The sequence below is a fragment of the Zalophus californianus genome, chromosome 8, assembly GCF_009762305.2.
Source record: "Zalophus californianus isolate mZalCal1 chromosome 8, mZalCal1.pri.v2, whole genome shotgun sequence".
In the NCBI taxonomy this organism is placed as follows: Eukaryota; Metazoa; Chordata; class Mammalia; order Carnivora; family Otariidae; genus Zalophus; species Zalophus californianus.
Window position 1 is genome coordinate 40451079 of NC_045602.1, and position 27250 is coordinate 40478328.

At 47.8% G+C, this 27250-nt stretch overlaps 2 protein-coding genes across 3 annotated transcripts; both read right to left on the reverse strand.

The window, feature by feature from the left end:
• Window positions 1–561: 561 nt before the first annotated feature.
• Window positions 562–27222, reverse strand: ELMOD3 (ELMO domain containing 3). Of its 2 annotated transcripts, XM_035728869.1 has the most exons (11): window positions 27073–27222; window positions 23202–23279; window positions 22659–22728; window positions 18416–18484; window positions 17378–17469; window positions 15828–15951; window positions 15437–15559; window positions 11030–11160; window positions 2521–2597; window positions 2063–2190; window positions 562–1548 (listed from the first exon to the last, which is right to left on the reverse strand). In XM_035728869.1, exons 1-11 carry the CDS (start codon window positions 27124–27126, stop codon window positions 1346–1348), a joined length of 1149 nt encoding a protein of 382 aa, XP_035584762.1. In that variant the 5' UTR covers window positions 27127–27222; the 3' UTR covers window positions 562–1345. The 2 variants fall into 2 exon arrangements, with proteins under 2 accessions (XP_035584762.1, XP_035584763.1); XM_035728870.1 differs by lacking the exon at window positions 23202–23279 and having other exon boundaries at window positions 27073–27207.
• Window positions 12231–15559, reverse strand: LOC113938345 (heterogeneous nuclear ribonucleoprotein D-like). Its single transcript, XM_035728872.1, has 2 exons — window positions 15437–15559; window positions 12231–13471 (listed from the first exon to the last, which is right to left on the reverse strand). Exon 2 carries the CDS (start codon window positions 13381–13383, stop codon window positions 12487–12489), a length of 897 nt encoding a protein of 298 aa, XP_035584765.1. The 5' UTR covers window positions 13384–13471; window positions 15437–15559; the 3' UTR covers window positions 12231–12486.
• Window positions 27223–27250: the final 28 nt, after the last annotated feature.

Consider the following 27250-nt stretch of genomic DNA (forward strand, 5'->3'; position numbering starts at 1 on the left):
AAAGTAGACAAAGGATGAGTTCAGGTTGGGCCAAGATGGCACAAGCAAACTGCCTTCCGTTACCAGCCCTGTCCTCGAGGCATCCTGCTAAGAGCAGTGGGGAGTTCTCTGCCACACCAGGGTGGCTATGTGTCGTCCTGCCTCTGCAATGCACCGCAGCTCCGGTGGGTTACACTTGGAGAAGCGTGCAGGAGCGAGACCGTGGTCTTCCATGGGTCTACTTGACGGAGTACAGAGGACAGGAGAGCCATGTAGTGGGGTCTCCCCAGCTCAGGATACCCTGGCCCAGAGGAATGGAGCAACAGAGCTACTAGCTTCCCCAGAAGCCAATGTAGGAAAAAACATGCGGGGGCCTCACAGCAATCTTAACCAGAGCCAGGGCCGCCCTGCCCCCTGGCTAGAGTGCACAAGGCGTCTTGGCCTCTAAGTGCAGGAGGGACACCATGTACACTCAGTGGGAGCCTGGCCAGGGCAGAGCAACCTTCTCTCCTGGAGCCCCTGGCTCTCACCAGGCCCTGGAACAACAGGGCCACAGGAAGGGGCAAGGTTTGTCTTGGAGGAAAACTCTTGGGGCCCTTGACCTGGATGGAACAATTCTTTTATTCAAAAACTGCTGGTGTGTGAATTTCCTCCTTCCTTCAACCAATCCAGAAAGCCATCCCTGATGGGAACTGCACACCTCCATGGGGTGGGGAGTGTGCAGCAAGGGGGTGCCCAGCTGGTGGGCAGTTGGGATGGGCAGCAATGGAGACACCTACCGGACAGGACAGCCGGTTCTGTGTCATCAACAGCGGGGCTGAGGGATGGGGAAAGGGGAGGGTGGGATGAGTCCAGGCCAGAGACCCCAGAGGGGCCGGGATGCCAGCCCAGGAGAGGACAGCGAGAAGGCCTCTTGCCCTGGTTCATGCTGTCCCCTGCTGGCTGCTGCCACGGCTACCTTCTCCCTTCAAATTCTAGCTCCAGGGTCCCTGTCCTGTGGACACCCATTGCCTGAGAGCCCTGCTGCCCAGCAAGCCAGAATCTGGCACCTCGACGTGGGAATATCTCTCAGCGTGGGCATACGGGGAACATCCAGGCAGGGCCTTCCCACCTCATGATCCATCCACTCGTCGAGATTACCTGCAAACCAACTCTCCACTAGCTCAACTCAATTCTGGCAAATCCTTGCTCTGGAGGCGGGTCTGTGGGGAGCGGGGTGGGTCTAACTATCCCTAATGTCTCACATGGGTGAGGGTCCTTGGCTTCCCTGACCAGGCCCAGCCTGGGTACGCCTGGCATAATGTGCCATGCACCCTCCCAATGCCCCTGTGGCCCATGTTTTAAGTCTCCGTCAGCCTTGGGCTGGTCAGATCAGCCACGTGCCTTCAGATGAATGTGGCGGCAGGTCACACACGCCTGTGAAGGTGAGATCCTTGGAGTGAGGGGCTTGTAGCCCAAAGCACTTCTGTGCTCCCAACAATGAGGCCTGTCCCTTTGACACTCCAGCCAGGTAGATTTCCAGGGTCTTGAGCAGCCGCCTGGGGCTCTTCTTGGCCAACACCTCCAAGTCTGGAACAGAGGATTGGAGAACAAAAGGCTTGCCAGGCTCTGGACTGCACACCAGTCCGGGCCCAGCAGCCGTAGGCAGTACCCCCATCCCAGACCCTGTGGAGTGGAGGGTGAAGGAGTCTTCTAAGGTGGAGAGCTCACCAGAGAGGGAGGATGATGGACCAGATAAAGCCACAGCAACCACACCTTCTACCTTGACCAGGACAGTCTCAACTTTGAATGGCCAGTCCAACTGTTGGACCCAGCTTTTGATTCAGAAAATATGACCACCCTCGGTCGGAGGCCAGAAGGGAGGGCGGGCGCAGAGAAAGGGGAGCTAGCAGGCCCCAGAGGGTTGTGGGCTGATGGAGACTTTGAGCAGCTGGAGCTTGAGAAAGTGGGGGGGGGGGGCGGCTAGGGGGAAGGGAACTGCAGCCCAAACCAGCCTAGCAACCATGCTGGGGTCCCTGAACCTGGGCAGGGGGAGGGGGGACACACTAGGGAGTTCAGGCCTCTCCAAGAAGAAAGAGCACACCTTTGAGGACAAAGCCAGAGTCAGCGATGGTCTTCTGCTGCGTCCTCCAGACATGTGCGAGGCGGAGGAAGGTGGCGGCATAGAAACTGTTCACCACTGGGATCACCTTTTGCTGCCGATTACACTCCCTACGGCACAAGGGGGCGGTGTGCTCAGCAGCGGACCACGGACCACAGCTGGCAGCTGGGTGCCTCTGCCAGCCCCAATCCCCCCCCCCTCCCCAGGGAGCCATTCCGCAAGCAGCCTTTGCCTCCAGGGCAGGGTTGGGAGACTGGTTGGGGGTGATGGTGCTCTGTCCTGGCTCCCTGGGGAGCTGCAGGTCTCCAGAACGAGCTGGGAGAATGGGGCTGGAGCAGGAGGGAACCAGGCTCTGCTGCGTCCTTCCTTCTCGTCAGCCAGCCAGCAGCCCCGGGAAGGGTGGTGGGGGGGGGGGGCTGGCCCGCAGTGCTGGGACTCACCTGGAGAGGCACTCCTCCCTTAATGCCTGGATTGCGATGCGGGTGATATTCACGGACATCAGACAGAAGGGGAATTGCTGGAATGGAGCAGGCAAGGGTCAGTGGCAGCCCCGGCTCTTGGCTTCTGGGCCCGTCATCCACAACCCAGCAAGGTCCCCTGGAAGCAGTGGCAACCACGGCCAGGAGGCAGCAGCTGACATTGCTGATGTTCACACTTGATTTTCCCAATAATCCTCCCATTTCCCAGATGAGGAAGCTGGGACTCAGTGACCTGAAATGAGCTTCCCCAGGCGCTGGAACCAGGATTCCAACTGAGGATAATTCACACGCAGGCTGGCGGGCATAAGCCCTGTGCAAGCTCTCCAGCCTCTTCCCCATCCCGACCCAGGGGCTGTCCTTGGCCTTCATTCACCAGACCCACCATGGTGCTGCCCAAGGACCACACCACCCCCTGGGGTCAGGCTGAACACAGGAGGGGTGAGGCTCGGTTATCCAGCTGTACAGGTTCCTACAATCTCTTCTCCCCTTTTCTAGGCGTCTTATTTGACTGCTCATAAAGCACTTCATTCAAAAGTAGAGACGGCACAGGCACAAAGTAGGTAGGAAACCAGACTGGCTGGCACACCCCATTTGTCAATAACGGAGGCCTGAGAACTAGCTGTGCGGGTCAAAGAGGGGGCAGCAAGGGGTTCACCGGGGCTGCTTCCCCAGGAGGGGCCTCAGAATCCGCTGTGGGGTCTACTTTAATGCTTTATTTTTGGAGGGGCAAGCTCCTTTCTTTTCTTTTCTTTTCTCTTTTTTTTAAGTAGGCTCCATGCCCAGTGTGGAGCCCAAAGTGGGGCTTGAACTCATCACCTTGAGATCAAGACCTGAGCTGAGACCAAGAGTCAGACACTAAACCCACCAAGCCACCCAGGCGCCCCATCCTTCCTATTCTTTAATAACAAAACCTAAGAAAATGAAAAGGGGCTTTTCCCAGGGCATTTCCATATATTACATGTTAGTTTCCACTGTTGCATATATCCAAGGACACCCACTGAGAGGGATCCACAGATCAGTGCATTCATTAGTTTAGAGCAAGAGCCAAAGTCTATCCCATCTGCTTCCCCTGAGAAGAAAAGCCATTACATCATGATGCATAACTGTGCTGTCCAGTATGACAGCAAGTAGCCACAGAGAACCATTTAAGTTTAAATTAATTAAAAATTAAACAACTTTGGGGCACCTGGGTGGCTCAGTCGGTGAACCATCTGCCTTTGGCTCAGGTCATGATCTCAGGATCTTGGGGTCGAGCCCCATGTCAGGCTCCCTGTTCAGTGGGGAGTCTGCTTCTCCCGCTCCCTCTGCCCCCCACCACCCCCACCGCCCTGCTTGTGTGCTCTCTCTCTCAAATAAATAAAATCGTTTTTAAAAAATTAAGCAAAATTAAAAAAAGTCAACTCCTTAGTTGAAAAAACCTCAACCCTTTAGTCCTATTAACCATATTTCAAGTGCTCAATAGCTGCATGTGCTCAGTAGCTACTATATCGAACAGTGCTGATATATTACAGTCTCTTCATTGCAGAAAGTTCTATCTGGCAGCACTGAACTGTCGAGGGTCTTCTGCTCCATAAAGATTTTTCTCGGGGTCTTCTGTGGCATCTGGGTTCCAGATCTTGGCCTGGCCACCTACTGGCTTTGTGTCCTTAGAAAGGCCACCTGCACTATATGAGACTTAGCTTTCCCATTAGGAAGTACCTTTGAATGCTGTGCAGGAGAGAGTTAACGCACCAGGATCTGAGACTGCTGTCTTTAGAAAGGCCTGCTTGCAAGGATGGCCCCTGGCTGGCACCTGGGAACCTGGATTTGAGGAGGGTTCCCACCATTCCCTCAGGATGATTCATGCGCCTCAGCTGTTTGTACAAACAACATGATTTATGCTGAATATCTGCCTTTTCTCTGTGATTCTGGCATTTGGGTATGTGCTACACAGATGGGCACGACTGCGTCCCATAAACCCTTGGGCCTTGAATCTCTCTATAGTGAGCTCTCCGGCTGACACCGTTTCCCGTGCTGCACAATTCGATGCTGGAGGAATTAAGCATGTTCCGTGTGATTCAACCGGGAGAGGACTCTGGAAGGAAGACCACGCCTGATTGCCTACAGATTTGTCCCATGCACTGCTGCCCTCTGCTGGTTTTGCTCTTGCTGGTCTAAATCACAGCTGTGCGTACGACGGCAGGCTAAGTCCTGGGAGTCCTCCAGCGCATCATCGAACTGGGGGTGGTCCTGGGGACCCTGACACACGTGCCATGCTGGGTGGGGTCAAGTCACTAACATCACAAACACTCCACAAGATAGGTTTTTTACCTACAGTTCACATTTTCTATTGTCTATCCCCGGACCCACTCCCAGAGTTACCGTCGGAGGTAATTCAGATCACATATGCACAATACTAAGCACAGGGCCAGCCCAAAGAGGGGCTAACCACTGCCCACCATCGTTACCCTTGCCCCAGCATGAGTGGCCCACGCATTCACGCCTTCGCATACTGCCTACTTACCACATCCTTGTATAAGACTGCCCCCTCCCTTGCCTTTTCTCAGTCTAAAAATAAATATGGGAACAAGAATACGGTAGCAACATAATTAACAGAGGATCTAAACCTAGCATTCACTCACTCTTGGGAACATTCTTACCAAGCCCACTTATTAAAAAGCAGGGAAAAACTGGAATTCAGATCTAAATGTCTCCTTTTCTCCAGCAGTTCCACTGGCCCTGAAAAGTGTTGCTTGGAACCGAAATACCACCTGGAGGCTGTGTTTAGAAAATGGACTGAGGGACAGCAGAGAACATCACACCTGGACCATTCTGAGTTTCCATTTAAGATTTCATTTTTCTTCATCCCTCACACTCAGGCTTAACCACCTTTGAATCCTAAAGCAAGGAAGACCGAGTCAGCTTTTGTGGGGGCTGCTGATACAGTTTCAGCAGCCCTGGAGTTTCGACCCAGTAGTTTTGGGGAGGGGCCTGGGCCTCTGAAGTGGGCTGCTGGCTGACCACGGCTGTTGTAAGGAGCCCACTGCTAGGCCTGCTGTCAGAAGGCGGGTCCCAGGCCCAGCTTCACCACTTACTAGCTTTACCTCTCTGACCCTCACATTCCTTTGCTGGAAAACAGATTTGCAAGGATCATCACTGCCCTCCCTCTTCGCCAGCCTGTCATGTCGGCGGAATGAAACAATGGATGGAGACTGCTCAGAAGGCTACAGAAGTGTGTGTGTGACTAAGCACGATTAGAAGGTGCTTCCTCACCCACCAGCAAGTAGCCCGATGGGCCCTGTGCCTCCGTGTTTGTGTAACAGCTCCGCTTCTCAGCATGGCGTGGGCTAAGTCCCTGCCAGGACTTGTGGGAGTCTGCCCGCCTCTCACCCCGGCACTTGTATTTTTTGGCCAGTTCCCTTTAGCAGGATGTACCACAGGTACCTGGAACTTTAGTCCTCCCCTCAGGAGAGAACAGGACTGGCTGCGGGCAGGGGCGGTGTCCCCCAGCTGCTCCTCTGGTCTCACACACGCCTCCTGGAAAATGGTGTTTTCAAGATTCATAAGGGCTCAAGGTCAAGTGTTACTTTAAAACCTTGGAAGTGCTTATAGTTCAAGGAATTACACAATAAATCTGGAAGGGACCTTGGAATTGTTTAGGCCAAACTAAGGCCCAGAGAGGCTAAGTGACTTGTCTCAAACCATAGCTCCATAATAACACAGATGGAACTAGTGTCTAGCTTCCTGCTGCCTGTGCCAGCCCTCTTACTTTATTAGGTTAAGCTGCTATTCCATCTTATTGTCCGACATGCATATTGTGGAGGAGTAAACGTAAATCCCCAGTAAATCCCACAGAGGCCAGAAGGTGAAAGGATGAGAAACAGATTGGTCAAACTGGTCAGTCTGGGTCCCTGCTGATCAAGTTCCCAGCATCTCCTCTCATCCGGCTGCTCCCTCTGCCTGGGATGCTCCTCCCACAGATACCTGAATGGCCTGCTCCCTCCCCTCATTCAAATGAGGAATTCTGAGTTGGCAATAACCCTCTATCCTGGCTTCCATATTTCTGCAGGAAGCTCTTATAAGAGAACCTTCATAAATCACAAGAAGGGAGACACTGAGGTCAGAGATCACCTATAGGAAATATTAATTAGCTGTAAGACCTTCGGCAAGTCATTTCCCTTCTCTGGGCCTCCATCTAAAATGAGGGGTTGGGGGTGCCTGGGTGGCTCAGCTGGGTAAGCATCTGACTTCAGCTCAGATCACGATCTCGGGGTTCCGAGATGGAGCCTCTCATAGGGCTTTGTGCTCAGTGGGGAGTCTGCTCTCTCCCTCCCCCTCTGCCCCTCCCCCCAATTCATGCTCATGCTAATAAATGAAAAATATCTTTTAAAAAATAAAATAGGGGCGGCTGGGTGGCTCAGTCATTAAGCGTCTGCCTTCGGCTCAGGTCATGATCCCGGGGTCCTGGGATCGGGTTCCCTGCTCCGCGGGAAGCCTGCTTCTCCCTCTCCCACTCCCCCTGCTTGTGTTCCCTCTCTCGCTATCTCTCTCTCTGTCAAATAAATAAATAAAATCTTAAAAAAATAAAATAAAATAAAATAAAATGAAATGAGGGGCTGGATTGCTGAGGTACTCTGGGAGTCTATTATGGTGAAGCAGTGTTGCTGCAAGAGACTGCATCACTGCAGAAGCTAATAGGTACAGTTCTCAAACTTAACCCAGAAATTACCTCCCTGCATCATGAAGACCACAGCAAATGCCCACATTCTCAACTTGTGGGGCCTCAATATATCTCAAGACCAGATACTCATTAAGTCCCACTCTTGCCTCCTCCAGTGTTTCCTGGAATAGGCATAAGTGAAGCCTTAAGATTTATTCTTTAATTTTTATTTAAAACATTTTTTAAAAATTTTATTTATTTGAGAGAGAGAGAGTGAGAAAGCATGAGCAAGGGGAGGAGCAGAGGGGGAGGGGCAAGCAGACTCCATGCTGAGCGCAGAGCCTGACGGAGGGCTCGATCTCATGACATGAGCTGAAACCAAGAGTCAGATGATTAACCGACTGAGCCACCCAGGCGCCCGAGCCCTAAGATTTAATAGGTGCTTTTCCCATAAATATACAGAGATACTGAGTAGACATTAGAAATGAAAAACTGCCCCAGTGGCAGGAACCATATGATTATTTGTTCTGTATTCAAGAACTTTTGGGTTAAAAAAAGGGACCCACCTAAGATACACACACACACATAAATAAATTAAAAATAAAAAAGGCATCTACCTTACTAACGGTTGTGTTGCGCGCATGCAGGCGCACGTGTGTGTGTGTGTGTGTGTGTGTGTGTGCTGTATTTTTACTCTTGGAAATCAAAAGTTACCTTGATAACTGACACTCACCGAATAACTAATGCGCTTGACACTTCACATAGTTTATCTCCAACCTAGAATAATTCTGCAGGGCTGGAATTATTTTCCCATGTTACAAAAGAAGCAGCAGACATGGTGAAAACTACATCACACGGCCCACAACGCTGTTACTGCAACAGTCTGTTTTGGCAACCCCGGCCTGACCAATTCCAGCCCTCTGACGTAAAATGATCTGACTAAAATGTTGCAGGTGTGATCTTTGGCCCCTTACTCGAGGGCTCCTCTCCCTCAGGCAGTACCCGGGCACACCACCTTCCTGTTGTGTGCGAGGTGCAGCCGGGGCAGGACAGGCGAGCTCGCCACCTCAGGCCACTCCTACCGGAGCTGGGAGCAAACCCGTGCCACAGACATAGATTCCAGGCTCTGTCCACTCAGAGGGCCTAGAAGGGTGAGAACTTAGGAGCAGCGTGCATACCTGGCCCTCCGCTCTCACTTTCAAATGTCATTCTCCAATTAAAGGAGCGAGAGCTCCTTGGAGAAGTGGTTAATTCCAGGGCTGGAAATCATACAGGGAAAATATAAGATGGCATCTTCTGGTGTCCAGAAAGCCAAAAAGTGCTCAAAACAGGGTATGAGGCGGCAGGGGGTGGGGTGGGGGGGGCACGCCTGGGTGGCTCAGTCGTTAAGCATCTGCCTTTGGCTCAGGTCATGATCCCAGGGTCCTGGGGTCGAGCCCCGCATTAGGCTCCCTGGTCGGCAGGGAGCCTGCTTCTCCCTCTCCCCCCTCCCCTGCTCATGTTCTATCTCTGTCTCTCTCTCTAAGTTAAATAAATACAATCTTTATTAAAAAACAAAACAAAACAGGGCATACAAAAGAGCGTAAGTGCTGACCTGAAGGAGCTTCTAAAATGGCCAAAGCTGAAACAATGTGAGCAACAAAATAAGTAACAACAGTACTGGGTTATAACCCATAGAATAAAATAAATATCCAGGAGCCCACACTGATATAAAAAGTAATTGAATGAATAAATAAATAGAAGAACACAGACAACTGGAATTCTTCCAATTAATAAAATGAGAGAAAGTGAGGGAAACAGAAAACCACCATTAGAACAAAGTTTGAGGAAAAACAGAATATTTGCACAATCTCAAAGTATCTTCCCCGAGATACTTATTAATTACAAAGGGAGAAATAATAACTACAGTGGAGAAACCCGGCAGACCTCACCTTGACCATACGACCCAAGCCAACCATCCCAGTAGTAAGACATTCTGAGCTGAGGCACAGAGAAAGGTACATCACTCCTGGTATTCTTGCCAAAAATGAAAACCTGAATCTGAAATTTGTATGGCAAACTGAACCCCACCCAAACTTGCTCTTTCTTTTCCATTTCAGTTGATGGCCACTCTATCTTTCCAGTTACTCAGACTAAAAATCTCTTTTTCTCACACTCATCATCAATCCATGAGAAAAAGATACTGGTTCTTTCTTTCTCTTTTCTTTCTTTCTTTCTTTCTTTCTTTCTTTCTTTCTCCTTCCTTCCTTCCTTCCTTCCTTTCTCTTTCTTTCTCTCTTTCTCTCTCTCTTCCTTCCTTTTCCTTCCTCTCCCTTCCTCTTTCTTTTCTTTTTCCTTCCTTTTCTTTCTCTCTCTCTCTTCCTTCCTTTCTCTCTCTCTCTCTCTCTTTTTTTTTAAGTAAACTCTACTCCTAATGTGGGGCTTGAACTCACGACCCCGAGATCAAGAGTCACATGCTCTTCCAACTGAGCCAGCCAGGCACCCCAATTGGCTCTCTTTTCTTAAGCCCATATGCTCAAGATTCTACATCCGGAATCTGACCACTTCACACCACCTCCTCTGAAAATACCCATCATCTCTGACTTGATTATAAAAGTCCTCACTAAAGACTTTTCTCAACCTAGCAGCTGATACGATACACTTAAAGGTGTTAGGTTGGATTGTGTATTCCAGGCTGCAAAAACACTCACTTTATTCAGAGTAAAATCAAAAGTCCTTATCAGCCTACCAGGCCCTCTGCCATCTGGTCCCTGTTAGCCATAGGATCTCCCTTCTGACTGCTCTCCTGGGCTCCTTCTGTTACAGCTGGTTCCCTGCTACCCCTTCAAGTGCCAGACACATTCCTTCCTCAGGGCCTTTGCTCTAGCTGCTCCCTCTGTGTGGAATGCTTTCCCCCAGAAACCAACTGGGCCAACATCTTCACCTCCTTCAAGGTCTGATTTAACTCCCTCTTGTGAGAGCTACCCTGAGCACCCCATAAAATACTCCCCATATTCTCCTAACCTTACCGTACTTGTTTTTTCTCCTTAGCACTCACCACCTTTAAATGTACTCTATCATTTATTTATGTGTTAGGCTCACTGCCTTGTCTTCTCTGGTAGAAGGATCTTTGTTCACTGATGTACCCCCAAGCACTAAGCACAATAACTAGCATAGGGAATGCTGAATAGAAATTTGTTTAGTGGATAAATTCCAGGTGCCAGCATGTGGCATAGATGAATGGCAGGATATGGGTCAGATTTGTTTTCTAAAACAGCGGGACTACCACATTTTACTGCCTAGGAAAACCATTAAACCCAACACCAGAGAAGGCTTGGACAGACCAAGTGACTACAGAAGTCACTTCTGGCCTATCAGTAAGACCATGTGTCCCTTGACCCTCATAGGTAGATCTCCTCTGGGGCACATACAGGCTAACTCTCCTCCTTCAGGGTTAGGAGAACCTATTAGTACTGTTTAAGGGATGTCCTCAGGGAGGACAGTGAGTTGACACATTAGCATCATAGCTATGCCTAGTGCCTTTGTACACACCTCATTTAATTTTCCTAATTGTCCAGCTGAAGTGTCCATGATCTCCATTCTACAGATGAAAAAACCAAGGCTCTGAGGAGTTGAAGCACTTGCTTGAGACACACGCTAACAAGTGGTGGAGCTCAGATTCTAGCCCAGGTCAGGCTAGTGGGGGAAGCCTTGTCCTGGTTTGCCTCAGCTGTCCTGAGAGTCCTGAGCAACTAGAGACAGCCCCCATGAGGCTCTCCTGGTTGCTCAGGAGCACCCTGCACCCACAATGGCTCCACAGCCCTCTCCTCTGGCTTCCCCACAAAGCCCCACCTGGATATGGTGACGAGACAGGCGGAAAATCTCCTGGGCCATCAGCAAGGTCTTTGAGTCCATCACCAGGTACAGCAGGTGTAGGAGGGCAAGGAAGCCTGCTCCTCTTAGGTCTGTGGCTGGATTCGCTCCTGTAACCGAGATGAGTAACTGAAGGGTGATGGTGAGCAATGCCAAATCAAGTTCCTTCTTCCATGAGCTTCAAGGCCTTGGCCACCCCTGCCTGAATGTAACGAGGTACCCCTTAGCTTCACCAAGGTAGTGTGAGCATATTGGGGAGCTTGGACTGAGCCCCACATCCTTGTGATGTCGGTGGAGTCCACATGGGACTCCTGTAATGAGTCATGTAATGAGGCACCTGTGCCCCCTCTTAGCCAGTGGAACCAGCAGAGGCCAAATGGGGTACCTAAATTTCCACCCTTGCCCAGAAGTAATGGGGTGACATCCTCCTTCCCCCACTGGCTCAGTGTCAGAGGATGCCTACTAAAATAAAAGGTTTACAGCAGATCCAGAGTGTCATTACATAATACCCCAAATGTCCAGGATACAATAAAAAAAAAAAATCATTTGTTACACCAAGAACTAGGAAAATCTTAATTTGAATGAGAAAAGATACTTAATAGATAGCAACACTGAGATAACAGATGATGGAATTACCTGACAAGGATTTTAAAGCAGCAATTATAGGCAGAATAATGGCCCCTCCAAAGACATCCTTGTCCGAATCCCTAGAACCTAGGAATATATTTTGTTGCACGGCAAGAGGAAGTTAAGATCATAGGAAGAATTAAGGTTGCCGATCAGCAGATAGGGAGACTATCCCGGATTCTCTGGGTGGGCCCAATGTATTCAGAAGAGCCCTTAAAAGTGAGAAAAGAAGGCAGAAGCACAGAATCAGAGAAAGAGATGTGAGGACAGAGCCAGGCTCAGGGAGATGCTCTGTTCCTGGCTTTGGAGGAGGAGGAGTGGACGTGGCCTCTAGAAGATAGAAAAGGCCAGGAAATGGAGTTTTTCCTAGAGTCTCCAAAAAGCAATGCAGCCCTCTGCCACAGCGACCTTACCCCAGTGAACCTGTGTCGGACTCCTGAGCTACAGAGCTATAAGATAGTAAGTTTGTTTTGTGGGGTACTTGGCTGGCTCCACTGGAAGAGCATGTGATTTTTTTTTTTTTTAACAATCACATAAGGAAGCATTTATTTGAGGTTTAACATGGAATCATACAAATAAAATTTGTATAAACACAAATCCACATCAAGTCATAACACAGATAGCAAAAGACAAAGTAAAAACAAAGAAAACTAATTGGTGGCTATATACAGTTGGACAGTTGTGTCTTGTACACTAGAAAGTCTTTTACAAAATAATCATCTTAGATCAACAAAAGACCAATCTTCAATGTCGTCCTGCAAGATGGGTTAACTTTAGCAATCTCCTCCTGTCTTCTCCAACATCCTCCTTTAGTATGGCTGGTAATTGTTTTGGTGATTGCCACCCCCTCGAGACGCCTTGCCGTAAGCGCTCTGTTGCCCACTGTAGTCTGCACATCCCTGTCCATATCCATAGTTCCCATAGTTATACCCGGTATAATCATAGCCGCCATAGCCACTATAGTTTTGATCACCACCACAGGCACTATTGTAATTTCCATATCCTTGATCATAACAGTTATTAAATCCTTGGTTCCAGTTTTGGCCCTGACCTCGTCCATGACCCCTAGTACCACCTCGTCCACCAGCTGCAGCACCTCTTCTTCCTTTTTGTTGTTGCTGTTGCTGCCTGTATACCTCTTTGGGTTGTGCAACTTTGATTTCACACTTCCCAGAACCAATTTGATGATATCTCCTTTCTAACAATTTCTTTACTGGCTCTTCGTCTGTATATGTAATGAAACAAAATCCTCTTCTTTCATTTGTTTTTGTATCCATGGGAAGTTCAACATTTTCAATCTCTCCAAAGGCTCCAAAATATTCTTTAATTTGTTCTTCAGAAGTATCTGGGCTCAATCCACCCACAAAAACCTTTTTGGGGGGTTCTTTCCCTTTTAAAGCTTTGGCCCTTTTGGGGTCTATCAATTTGCCATCCAATTTGTGTTCTTTCAGTTCCAAAACCTTATCAACACTAGCAGCATCTTTGAAAAGCACAAATCCAAATCCTCTTGATCTTCCAGTCATTGGATCTGTTTTTATTGTACAGTCTACAACTTCCCCAAATCGAGACAAATATTCAGTCAGATCTTTCTTGCTCGTATCCCAGCTCAAGCCTCCAATAAACATTTTACCGTCATCCTGCTGATTCTTGCTCGCGTTGATCTTGGATCCCTCTGCGAATTCCTCTATGTTGCTGTACTCGTTCATGTCCTCCACGGTGGCGGAGTTGTCGGCCGTGGGGTGCTGGTGCGCCGTCTGGGTCGTGGCAGCAGCGGCGGTGGAGCATTGTATGGAGCTGGATTTAAAATGGCGGCGGAACAGAGCATGTGATTCTTGATCTCAGTGTTGTGAGCCTGAGCCCCATGTTGGGTGTACAGATTACTTGAATAAATAAATTAACTTTAATAAGTTTGTGTTGTTTCAAGCTGCTAAATTTGTGGTAATTTGTTGCAGCAACAATAGAAATCTACTACAGCAGTTATCATAAAAATGCCTTTGATAAATAATTACAGTTTGAAAAAAATGTAAAAATAGGAAGTCTCAGTAAAGAAATATCAGGTATAAAGAACCAAATAAAAAACTTACAACCAGAAAATATAACTAAAATTAAAAACTCACTCAGGCTCAAGAGCAGAATAGAGACAACAGCGGAAAGAATTGGTGAAACAGAAGATGGAACAATAGAAATTATCCAATCTGTTGAACATCAGGGAGAAAAAACAAAACAAAACAAAATGAACAGAGCCTTGGAGATCTATGAGTTACAGAACAGAGATCCAAAGAAATGAACACAGCCTCTCACCTGTGGAACAGCACAGAAGATCCAGCATCTGTGTCATCAGAGTCCCACAAGAGATGAGAAAGTATGGGGCTGAGAAAAGTACTTCAAGTATTCACTCATGCAGAATTTAAGAAACAAAACAAATGAACAAAGGGGAAAAAAAAGAGATGAACAAAAACCCAGATTCTTAACTATAGAGAACAGATGGTTACCAGAGGGGAGGCAGATGGGGAGATGGGTGAATAGGTGAAGGGCTACTTATAAGTACATTTATCTTGATGAGCACTAGGTGATGTATGGAATTACTGAATCACTATATTATTCACATGAAACTAATGTAACATTGTATGTGGACTACACTGGAATTAAGGAAAAAAGGTACGTGAAATAATAATGGCTGAAGATAGACCATATTTGGCAAATGACATTAAACTTACAGATTCAAGAAGCTGAGCAAACCCAATAGGGTAAGCCCAAAGAAATCCACACTAAGACACAACACAGTCAAACTCCTGCAAACTCTAAAAGATCTTGAAAGCAGAGAGGGAGAAACAACTGCCTGCCTCTCAGGGAGAAAGAATGCAAATGACAGAAGCTTTCTGGGCCAGAAGTGAGTAGCAGTTTGCAAGAGCTGCAAGAAAAAACTGTCAACCTGGAATTCTCTGTCCAGAGAAATGATCCTTGAGGAGTGAAGGGGAAATCAAGACTTCCTCAGATGAAGGGAAACCAAGAGAATTTATCACCAGCAGACCTACTTTAGAAAACGCTTAAAGGAAGTTCTTGAAAATGAAAGGAAATGATAAAAGGAGAAATCTTGGACTAATAAGAAAGGAAAACAGAACAGTGGAAAGAGTAAGCATATAGGTAAATACAGCCAACTTTGCTCCTCCTCTTGAGTTTTCTAAATTGTTTGATGGTTGAAACAAAAATCGTAACACTGACATGATTCTCATTGCATATGGAGGAAAATAAGATAATTATATTATAGATGAGGGACTTAAACATGTTGTCAATAACAATGGACGAATTAATTATGCGTACATAAAATTTCCTTTTTAAATGAGGACATTTTCCTATTCCACATAAATGTAACTTGATATGATTCTGAAAAGAGTAGCATAATCCAAAACAGCTGAAATAATTTTGTTTCACTCAAAAAATAAAATAATATAAAGCAAAATTTTCATCTGTGTTAAAAGGAAAAAGAAAATAAGAAAAAACCAAATCCTATCACTCTGACGCTTTCCATCTCTCTTAGAGTAAATGTCTGACAACGGCCTTTCCACTTCAGCCATACTCCTCGCTATTTCTCAAGCACGATAAACGTGCTCACCTCAGGGCCTTTGCATTTCCTGTACCCTCTCCCCCAATATCCTACCTCAGGGCGCTAGCACGACAGGAAGAGGACTATCTGGGCTCTCATTCTAGTCCTGGATTCAGGGGTCAAGGAAAAAAAGATGAACAATTCCTGTCTCTTACCCTGAAAGCCCAGATCTTCCCAGTGGTCTCCATGGAGGGCACAGTCAAACTTGGAGCCAGTCAGCTTCTTATAGATGGTCTGGAGGACTCGGCCATGCACTGGGTCTTGGCTATCCAGGCCACCTGCCCGAAAACACATCCCTACTCTGTCGGATTGCCTGCCCCTCCGGGGAGGACTGAGTGTTTCTCAGAGAACGGCTCAGACAAGATAGATCTGGATTGTACTCAAGACACTGTGTTCTCCCACATTTTCACCCCGTAGCTCCCACTCTCCCTGCCAACACGGTACATGCAAGACCTCTGGCTTAGCCTCCACAACAGGAGGACAAACAGTGCTCTCTGCTTGACCACATATGCAGCATCTGCCTCGTGGCAGCACCTGTGCACTCACACTGAGCAATGGTCAGGACCAAGTCCCTTTCTTCTCGGAGACCCTGGTGGAGCTTCGGAGGCCCGAAGAGGCAGTGCCGGAGGGCGGCGAGCCCCGTCCTTCGAATAGTTGGCTGGATTCTTTTCTGGGGAGGAAGTTGCAGGCAATGGGCAGAGGGCTGGGTTCACCTGCTCTAAGGAACTTACCATCAGGGTCAGTACAGGGACTGTTCTTGCAGAAAGAAGTAGCTCCGCCAACTAACTGGCTGGTCTCTGGGCCTTGGAAGGGGGCAGGAACTGTGAAGCACCTGCTCCATCTCTAGAGACAGGGTCTGCTGGCTCCCAGGATTTTTGTAAGTAGAAGAGATGTCCCCGGGGCGCCCAGGTGGCTCAGCTGGTTAAGCGTCTGCCTTCGGCTCGGGTCATGATCCCGGGATCCTGGGATCGAGCCCCACATCGGGCTCCCTGCTCGGCGGGGAGCCTGCTTCTCCCTCTGCCTCTGCTCCCCCCGTCCCCTCTCCTGCTCTCTCTTTAATAAATAAATAAAATCTTAAAAGAAAAGAAAAGAAAAGAAAAGGAGATGTCCCCAAGTATAGGCATTAGCCCGTTGTCCGCATTTGCTCCTTTGGGCTTCTCCAGAGCTACTTCCCACTGACTGCCAGAGATGGCTGGCATGGGGACCCCTGCTTTGGTCTGACAAAGCCAGGCTAGGTTTCCCAGCAGGACCGCTCTGCCTTTTGTAGATCTCTCTCTCTCTGCAGAGGGCATAAATGATAAAGCCTAGCAGTCCTCTCAACTTCCAGGGTGAGAGAGCCAGTGAGGTGGGGAGGTTAGTGGGGACTTTTTGGAGCTGGATACCTGAGAGTTTGCTGGAGCATTCTGTCCATACCACAAGAGCACCTCCTAAACCAGGTCATACTGACTTATTGCTCAAGGGCCACTGCTGCAGGTCTTAGAATATTCTGATTTTGGTAGCTTCTGGCCCTCTGTGTCCCATAAATCACCCATGATTCTTGACTTTTCAGCCTCTCTTGAACCAGGTTTTAAGTTGAAGATCTGAAATCACAATCTTCTAAAACTACTCTTAGTCCCTCAAGATGCCCCAGGAAGCCCACCAGCTTTTATTCTCCTCAATGTTTCTTCTTTTTCCAACCCCACGTATTTTTAAAATTCCCAAATAATTTCTGGTTCCCTGAAGGAATGGAAGAGTGAATGGCCATGACTTACTCAGCTTTCTAGACAGAATGCCTTGCTTCCCTAAGGAACTGTCTAGCATTTGATTCCAGACCTCCCCATCCCTAAGAGGGAAGAGGAGGGAGCAGCTACACAGACCTGTGTATGGCAGGGCCACAAGAGCTCTGGGGACACAGTCCCAAAAAGGCCACTGGGGTCCGGCATGAAGCCTGGGTCCTTGGCTACCGATGATTCTGTGCTCCCAGATTTCTTAGATGAGGTAAGGTCTTCAACTGGAAGCTTCCATCTTGCTTGCCCAGTGCCCTAGGCTGGTAGGATAGAAACCTGGCTCCTGGGAAGGTGTTTTGCCTGAGACCCCAAACCTCCCTACTTTCATACCTTGAAGGAAGAGAGGTCCACGGTCTGGAAATGCTGCAGAGCCTCATTGAAGGAGATCAGCTGCCCAGGCTGGTCTGCGCTGGCCTGGCTCCCTGTGGCAAAAGGCAAGACACTCTCAGACTTATAACAGTAGTCATTCTGTCAGCGAACATTTATTGAGAGCCTTCTGGTTATCACCTCTAAGCCAAACACTGGCTTTCAGTGGCAGACATCAGATATCTACAGCTCAAACCAATCTTCTTTTAAGGGGCTGGCATCCTCTGCTGGGCAGGCCCCTTCTTAGACGGGGCTGTTCAGAGGCTTGCTAGGTCAACCTCTGCAGTGAGTAGGGACAGATCTGCCCAGCAGGGGGTCCCATTCCACTCATCTGTGAGGAGGCAAGTCACTGCCTGGAGTAGGTCCCCATGTGGGAGCATGCCAAGGTCTGTTTAGGGACCTTTCCTCACTTCCACTTTGCCCTTTCTCACACCCTGTATATGGATGACCCCCCTCTCCATCTTCTGGTACAGTCCACAGGGAGTGAACGTATCAGCAATTTCGGGGATGACTGACACAGTCCACTGTAATGACTTTCCAGGAGCCCAAGTAGAGCTCAAGCTAGATATGGGTCCGAGCTCTACCCTCCTATAGCTCCGTCCAAACCTGTCAGAAAACGGAGTGAGAATTTTTACCCAGCCCTCAGAGCCTTCCAGCAGATGGCTTCAGTCCCTGTCTCCAGAGACTTCCTTGTCCAGTGAACAACCTGTTCTCTCTGGCTGCCTGCCTCCATCCTTCTGCCCAACCTCATCACCCTGCGGAAGTGGACCCTGATCAAGGTCCTCCCTGTCTTCTCTCAGGTCTGAGCAGGTGGCAGCCCTTTTCCCATGGCGTTCATTCCCATTTCCTCCAGAGGTGGATTTGGAAAGATATTTTATTCTATGTTAGGGAGATAAAAGGAGAACTCTCAGGAATTCTGTGTCCTAATCCCAGGGTCACAGAAATGTTAGCCACACGTGGATGGTGCCTTTCTTAGTAGCACAGTGCCATTCCTGCAGTTACCTGTCTCTGTCAGGATGCTGTCCACAGCTTCCCATTCTTCTTGGGCTCTGAGCACCTCTGCACTCACAACTGCAAGAGTGAGAAAAGGAGACCCTCTGAGACCCAGGGACGTCTGGATCGATGCTGCAGCCCCAGCCTTGTCTGTCCACCCTGGGTCCCGCTGCCCTCGGATACCCTCTCCACACGGCTGCCAGAGTGAGCATTCGAAAAGGCAGATCTGATGTCAACCCCCTGCTCGAAACCCTCCAGGGATTCTCCATAACTCTCCAGATAAAACCCAAACTCTTCAGCACAGCATCTAAATACTTTCACAGTTTGGATCTTTCTTCTACCCGTAGCTGTGCCCTAGGGCATCCAGAACTCCCTGAACTTCCTCAGCCCCTCCCACCTTCTGTGCCTTTGCTCTCCCTCTGCAGTCGCCCCAGGTGCCTGCACCTTCTGGTCCCAACCCCTGTGCTGCTCTTTTTCCTCATCCTCCAGGGACTCTGATGTCACTCTCAGCCAGCCACCTTCCCTGACTTCATTAAGTTTGCAGAGGGAGCCAGTGGGCCTCTGTGAACCCCTGACACCCATGCTCCTCAGTGTCGTGACTGTCTCTCCCACTACACTGGGAGCCACCTGAGGACAGCGTTCTCCAGAACCTAGCGCAGTGCTCCACACAGGACAAGTATTCAACAAATATCTGCTAATGAATGAAAGCACCGGAAACGGGGGGGCGGGGAGAAAAGGAGAGAAAAAGCAGCGAGACAGGTTCTCTGTAGCCACCACACACCACACAGCCCTTTCTCCAAACCACAGCTGTCACTCCAGCCCGGACTACTGGTGGTGCGTCCTGCTGCTGGCTTTTCCCATTTGCTAGAGAGGAAATTAACACAACATGGAGAAAACGGGAGAGACTTCAGTCCAAGACCCCAAATCATGACCCCTCCAGCCTCCAGCCCCAGTGGTAAGAGTGAGAGGGCAGCTCCTCCTGGCTATGCGGTCTTAGCTGAGGATATCGCAGGGCAATGAGCTGTCTTGAAAGTATACTTGTAAATAAAATAAAATAAAATACTACAAGAAACTCAAAACACTAACAGAAACTGAGGCAGAGAAAGCTGCTGAGAGCAACTCCAGAGCCAAACTGCTGGCGAGCACTTCCTGTCCACGCTCCCCAGCTGCACACAGGTGACACTGTACCCCATGTCATCACTCATGGGACTGCTGGAGGATGGTGCAACTCTTCACCTTCTAGGGGCGAGGGAGGGCGGGGAGAGGGGTATATGACCCACAGGTCAGTACTCGGTACGTGTTAGCTAGGTCACTGACACAGGCCTGGGTTCGGGTCCAGCAGGGCAGTGGTTAGTGGCAGCAGGTGACATGGGTCTGGACTTCTGGGAAATTCAATCTTGCCAGCCCCATCTGGGGTGGACCAAGACCCCGAGCCTCAGGGCTTCCAAGCTAGATAACTTCACCAGGATACAGACTGCTTGGCCTTGGATGGTGAAGAGAATAAAACTTCCTTCCAGCATGCTGGACCCTGGGAGATGAAGAGGAGGGAGAAAGCGGCTGAACAAAGAGGAGAGTGGGGCCACAGCAGGGACTGCTCTTATGGTGCTGACAAGGGCTGTCTCACCCCTCACGCTCACCGATGCCCGGCTTCACGGACTCTTCACCCTGCAGGTCCTCGTTTCAAGCAACTTGGTCAAACTTTTTTTTTTCTTTAAAGATTTTATTTATTTGAGAGAGAGCATGAGCAGGGGGAGGGGCAGAGGGAGAGGGAGAAGCAGACCTCCTGCTGAGCACAGAGCTCCTTGCAGGACTCGATCCCAGAACCCTGAGCTGAAGTCAGATGCTTAACCCTATGAGCCACCCAGGTGCCCCTCTTTTCTTTTTAAAAGATTTATTTATTTATTAGAGAGAGAGAATGAGAGCCCGAGAAGGGGGAGGAGCAGAGGAAGAGGGAGAGAGAGAATCTCAAGCAGACTCCCTGCTGAGCGCAGAGCCCGAGGCAGGGTTCCATCTCACAACCCTGAGATCATGACCTGAGCCGAAATCAAGAGTTGGCCACTTATAATAACTTGGCAGAAGGCTGTGAGCCAGGAGCAGAAACCTCACCTGCACCTGGAATCTGCTGTGACTGTAGGTTAATCAAGAGAAAGTACAAGGTCTCAACTAGCGGTTGCAATCTGGTCCCTAAAAACTGGAGACAAGTGTCCAAGGCATAACAAGAGCACCTCTTCCCTTTCCTCTTGGAACCGGGGAGATTCCTCCTCATCTGAAGATGATCCTGACATAAATACTAATTTCCTCCAACAGAAGAAGATGGAGGCAAAGCACAAATCTTCAGGACAGCAATTGCAGCTCACATTAGCACAGTTCCCTTCCTTTTTCAACTGCCTCCTTTATTTGGGCTCTCTTCCACTTAACCATATGGGAAACAGTATCACTGAGTTAGTAAGCCTGTCTATCTATCTACCTACCTACCTACCTATTTATTTTATTTTATTTTTTAAAATATTTTATTTATTTATTCATGAGAGACGGGGGGGGGGGAGGGCAGAGGGAGAAGCAGGCTCCCAAGGAGCAGGGAGCCCAATGTGGGACTCGATCCCAGGACCCTGGGATCATGACCTGAGCCGAAGGCAGATGCTTAACCATCTGAGCCACCCAGGCACCCTATTTATTTTATTTTTAAACACTTATTTATTTGAGGGGGAGAGGGAAAGACAGTCTTAAGCAGACCTCTGTGCAGAGCACAGAGCCCAATCTCATGACCCTGAGATCATGACCTGAGCGGAAACCAAGAGTCCAACGCTCAACCCACTGCACCACCCAGAAGCCCCATTTATTTAATTATTTTTAAAGATTTTATTTATTTATTTGAGAGAGGGAGAGAGGGAGACCTCAAGCAGAGGTGAGGGGAAGAGGGAGGAGGAGAAGCAGACTCTCCACTGAGCCAGGAGTCTGGCATAGGGCTCGATTAACTGACGAGCCACCCAGGCGCCTGTCTTAAAGAATTTATTTTTTTAAAGTAATCTCCAACGTGGGGCTCGAACTCACTCCCCAAGATCAAGAGTTGTATGCTCCACCAATTGAGCCAGCCAGGTGCCTCATAAGCCTATCAATTTAAATGAGCTGAGAACAATCTGGAAGAAGCCTGTAATTGTTTAATACGACTAAAAATATGTGGCACAGGGGTGCCTGGGTGGCTCAGTCGGTTAAGCATCTGACTTTGGCTTAGGTCATTATCTCAGGGTTGTGAGATCAAGCTTTCCATGGGCTCAGCAAGTGCTCATCTCGGAGTCTGCTTGAGACTCTCCCTCTCCCTCTGCTCCTCCCCCCTGCTTTCTCTCTCTCAAATAAATAAGTAAATACATCTTTAAAAAAATATCTGGCATTAAAAAAAATGCTACTTGTACTGAAATATAAAATATTTTGGCATTTAAGGCAAAATCTCTAATAAATGTTAGGTTTGTCACCACACAAAGATAAAAATCTATTAGAAGAAACTTCACAGATCTCCAAATAATTTTTCTACTTTAGAGTATTTTTAACAAGCCCTATATTTGTGGAGATTACATTTTCAGTTTGCAGAATTCCAAGATAACAATACAGGGCAATGAGCACTCGTTATAGATTTATAATCTGTGCTCTAAGCACTTCACCTCAGCTCATATAGTCCCTACACAATTCCCATCACACAGGTTCTGACTCACTTTCTGTCTTATAGATGAAGTAAGGGTTAGAAGATTAAGAAATTTGCTCAAGGTCATATAGCTGGTGGGTGAAAAAGGCAGGACTTACACCAGAGATATGGGACTCTAGGTGTTTCTCACCTGGTGAGTGGGCCTTTCTGTGTCATAAATCAGCAAGTGAAATGAACTTTAAACACAGTATACGAAAGAATCACGTGAAGCAGATAAAATAGGATACTTTTTCAAAGCCTTTTCACATACACTGTCTCATATCATTGTTGCAATATCCCTTTGAGGACAGAGAAGGCATTGATCAACCTCCACAGCAGACATGGAGATGATATGATTTGCGCAAGGCACATAATACAGCTGCTTTGAGTGCTAGATTAGGACTTAAGTCTTTTGACTTCTAATCCAGTGTTGATTCTAATTTTCCTTGAAGAATGATAAATCCGTAAAATTCTATAGGACAAGTACCGAGAGAAATTGAAATGATGAAAGGTAGACCACGGGGACCTCTAACTTGGGTCCCACCCAGGCTCCTAGGGCGCTGAAGGGGACCTTACCACGTGGCTCCCATCCATTCGCTTCTGCTGTCAGGGCCCGGAGGATGCCATGGTTCTTCAACTCTGAGATCTGTAGGGGCAGCCGACCTTTAGTGTGAGGGTGAATCCATACCCTCCCATCCACACAAACATGCCCCACCCACAGTAGAGAATGTCTTTGGAACCGGAGGTCAGAAGGATGGGTTGATTAAAGTCAATCTTAAAGAGAGGCAGGCGGAAAACTCCAACTATGATGTACAAGTCGGGTGACGTGGGGACAAGCATATGCTCTCCTTGAAGAATAAACAAAAATTCACACAGCTCAATTGAGACTGTGGTGTGCCTTTGGTATTCCCACTGCACTTTGTATTCTGCTTCCCTGGAGCAATTATCTTACTAGCTAGAGGTTGTTTTGCAAGTTTGTGCCCCACAACTCCGCCCCCAAGTGTGAGCTCCTGGAAGCAGGGTCTCTGCTGTCCTGAGTCCCTGGTGCCTGGCCCCACAGAGCAGCATGCAACAAAAGCTTGTATGGGCAGGAGGTACTGGGGTGTGGGTGACATGTACAGGAATTCCTCTGAGAGCCCGAAGAGCACTGGTGTCCTTGTCATATGGTGGAGGATACGCAGCACACACACTTTCAACCTATAAGACAAAGCAGGGTCAGATTCTTGGGCACGTATCAGTCCTCCAAAGTTGACAGCTTAAATGTCACACCTTTTCCTAATACCATACACACAAAGATGGATGAACTCCCGAGAACTCAACTGTACGGACTACTGCAAGGGAAAACTTCTGCTTAATCTAGTCTTAAGAGAAACTGCAAAAAGCTTAGTTAGTATTATCTCAGATTTTTTTGCTCTGTAAAAGGTCTCAGGACTCTGAGTAAGTTTAGGGAGGCAGTTTCCTTACTTTTGGCCTTTCTGTTCAGCTAAACCTTTGCCCATTAGAGCTTTAAAAAAACCACTTGACCAACTTTAAAAACACAAACAAAACAAAACAAAACCACTTGACCAACTTTTGCAACTCAGATTATCAATACAGGACTAATTTTCCTAATGTGTTTTAAAAAATCCTACAAATCAGTCAGGAAAAGAAACCCAGCCCAGTAGAAAAATGGGCATGGATATGGACAGCTTACAGAAAAGGAAACATGCACTGCTCTGAAACAAATAAAAAATGCTCAACCTTACTTGTAATAAGAGACGTGTCAAATAAAACTAGTCTGAGATAATATTTGTCACTTATCATATGAGCAAATTTCAAAAGTGTGCTAACACACTGTGTTGGCTAGAAAACCAAGTGTTGTAACACACTGAAGGGTAAATTGTTCCCACCTCTACAGCTTGACAATATCTGACAAAATTGTACATGCTTTTGGGGCGCCTGGGTGGTTCAGATGGTTAAGCGTCTGCCTTCGGCTCAGGTCATGATCCCAGGGTCCTGGGATCGAGTCCCGCATCAGGCTCCCTGCTAGGTGGGGAGCCTGCTTCTCCCTCTGCCTCTGCCTCTCTCTCTCTCTCTCTCTGACTTTCATGAATAAATAAATAAAACATTTAAAAAAAAATTGTACATGCTTTTGTCCATTTTGGGCCTGCAACTGCATTCTAGAAATTTATCCAACAGATATACTCATCCGTGTGCAAAAGGACATGCTTAGAGCGTCATTCGTGGTGGAACTGTTTGTCATGGCAAAAGGCTAGAAAAACCCCGAATGCCCACTAATGGACTAATTCCACAAATAAAAGCATATTAACTCAATGAGCTCCGATCTAGCCATAAAGAAGAATAAGAAAGTGTTTTATGGACAATATGGAACACTCCACATGATATATTAAGTGGAAAAAGCAAAGGGCAGAGTATATACATGATGTTACCATTTATATTTTTAGAAAACACACAAATGGGCGCCTGGGTGGCTCAGTTGGTTAAGCGACTGCCTTCGGCTCAGGTCATGATCCTGGAGTCCCGGGATCGAGTCCCACATAGGGCTCCCTGCTCGGCGGGGAGTCTGCCTCTCCCTCTGACCCTCTTCCTTCTCGTGCTCTCTATCGCTCTCATTCTCTCTAATAAATAAATAAATCTTTAAAAAAAAAAGAAAACACACAAATATATTTGCTTGTCTCTGCTGAGACTATTTGTAGACTTATACCCAAGGAAGCAGTGATTTTGCCTCCAGAAGAAAACTGGGTGGCTAGGGGACAAGAGAAGGCAGTTTTTTCACTATAGGTATATGCTCCCTGCTTTTTGGATTCTGAACCATGTGAATGTATTATTTTCTCTAAAATAAATAAGAGGAGGGGCGCCTGGGTGGCTCAGTCGGTTAAGCGACTGCCTTTGGCTCAGGTCATGATCCTGGAGTCCTGGGATCCAGTCCTGCCTTGGGCTCCCTGCTCAGTGGGGAGCCTGCTTCTCCCTCTGCTGCTCCCCCTGTCTGTGCTCTCACTTCTCTCTCTCTCTCTGACAAATAAATAAATAAATCTTAAAAAATAAAATAAAATAAATAAGAGGAAAAAACCAAGTAGAAGAAAATAACTAATAAAAAAATCAGTGCTACGTCAAGGCCCCAGAATCCCAGCTGATCCTGTTACTCTAATCCCTCCTACACATTTTTGCCAACTATTACTCCTTGAACAGAGCTTTGATTTCTTTATGACCAGGACACAAGAATGAATGCCTGAACACAGCACAGCTGAGCAAACTCCTCCACTGTTGGCTCCGTGATGCCTCCTCACGACTATTTCCCACTTCAGTCCAGTGAACACACTTGCTGCAGATCCTCTCACCTCCATCCCTTGGGTCATGTGGTCTTCCTCTAGAAGCACCCCTACCACCACCCCTTCTGCCTCCTCAAGGTCGCCTGCCTTCCCCACTGGGGCTACAAGGGTCTCTTCCCTTCTCAGTCCTACAGCCAGCCCTTCTGCGGGGAAGACAAGTCCCTCTGCAAGAGCCCTATGTGACAAGAAAACAGCTATTCGGAGTTGCTTCCTACATGTTTACAGTATGAGAACCCTGCTCACAGCCAGAACCTGGACATTTAGATAAGCACCTGAGCTTAGGATTCTTGCCACGAGTTCCTGCCTTGCTTTTCCTGGGGCACCTTTTAAAATAATCACTTAGAGTTGAGGCTGAGAAAAGCTAGTGACCTCCCCCTTGTAAGTAATAGGGGTGCTTGCTCATGGTCTGGGACTGAGGACTGCCCCTACCTTGGCTCATTGCCCCCTCCGCACACTCACCCCTGCCACGTTTCTGGGATCTGCAAGTAATAAGTCTTGTGACTCCACTTCTTTTTTGTGAGTGTGCTGAAACTGCACCATCAATCAAAATGGCCCTAGAGTTTTCACTTCCCCCAATGCAGCCTATCTTTAAATCAGACCCTGCGGCTTTGAGTGGAGGAAACTTCTTTTACACTTCTTTTCTATTTCTGACACCCATTAGCACAGTACAAGGCACAAAATATGTTCTCAAAAATTCTGATGATTCACTATGCTGAACAACTCCCTCCAGGGGTCTGTGTGCTTATGATTCATTCCACCCTTCCTTTCCCTCTCCAATTCAGTCCCCTCCAGTGGCCAAAGACTCCTCTCTGGAAGAACAGTTCACCTGTCTTAGTACAGTGAAGAAAACCTCCCTTGGCTCCCAAAGCAAAGGCTTTGTCCCACAAGCTCCATTAAGACCACTTCTGGACCAGATAGTGAGAAAGGTAAGGAAGGTAGGGTTAGCTGCCAGGCTCACACAAAGACATATCACACTGGACCCAGAGTCCTGAGGATAATCAAGCATGTGTTTGACAAGGGTCAATAAGGTAAACAGTCCAAATTGATAAATTAAACATATCTTGGGGGATTCCTCATTGACATTCTCCTCTCACCCAAGTAAATCCGAAACAAAATCCCATGACTCACTTAGAAAATAAGCTACTAGTGGGGCACCTGGGCTCAGTCTGAACAGCATGTGACTCTTGATCTCGGGGTCATGAGTTTGAGCCCCACATTGGGTGTAGAGATAACGTAAATGAATAAACTTTAAAAAAAAAAAAAAAGAAGGGGCACCTGTGTGGCTTAATCTGTTAAGCAGTTGTCTCTGGCTTGGGTCATGATTTCAGGGTTCTGGGATCAAACCTCTGCTCAGCAGGGAGTCTGCTTCTTCATTTCCCTCGCCCTCTGCCCCTCCCCCACTCCTGTGCATACATGTGTGCTAGCTCTCTCTCTCTCAAAAAAATAAGTAAAATCTTAAAAAAAAGAAAGAAAAGAAGCTGCTAGCAAAGGCAACTGATTCAGAGGTATATGCATAGAAGCTTCTCCTACAAAGAGCATTATAATGAGGGTTTTCCCAAAACATTTTGAAAGTTCTACATTCTCTTGATATATCCTGTTATTACTAATAACAATATATCCCAAATGAACACCTTCTTTCTCAAATAGAAGTGCTTGCTTACCTGTCCGTCTCTTAATCCTTTCTCATTATGGAAAGAGCAAGAGTTTTCATTCATGACTCAGTCATCTGTTCAAGTGAGCTTTGTCCTTGGGCTCAGAAAGGAGTTTAATAAAGTCTGAGATTAGAAGTATGGGGACAGCCAGAGATCCGACTGCTCTACCTTTGCCTTCCTTCTTGGC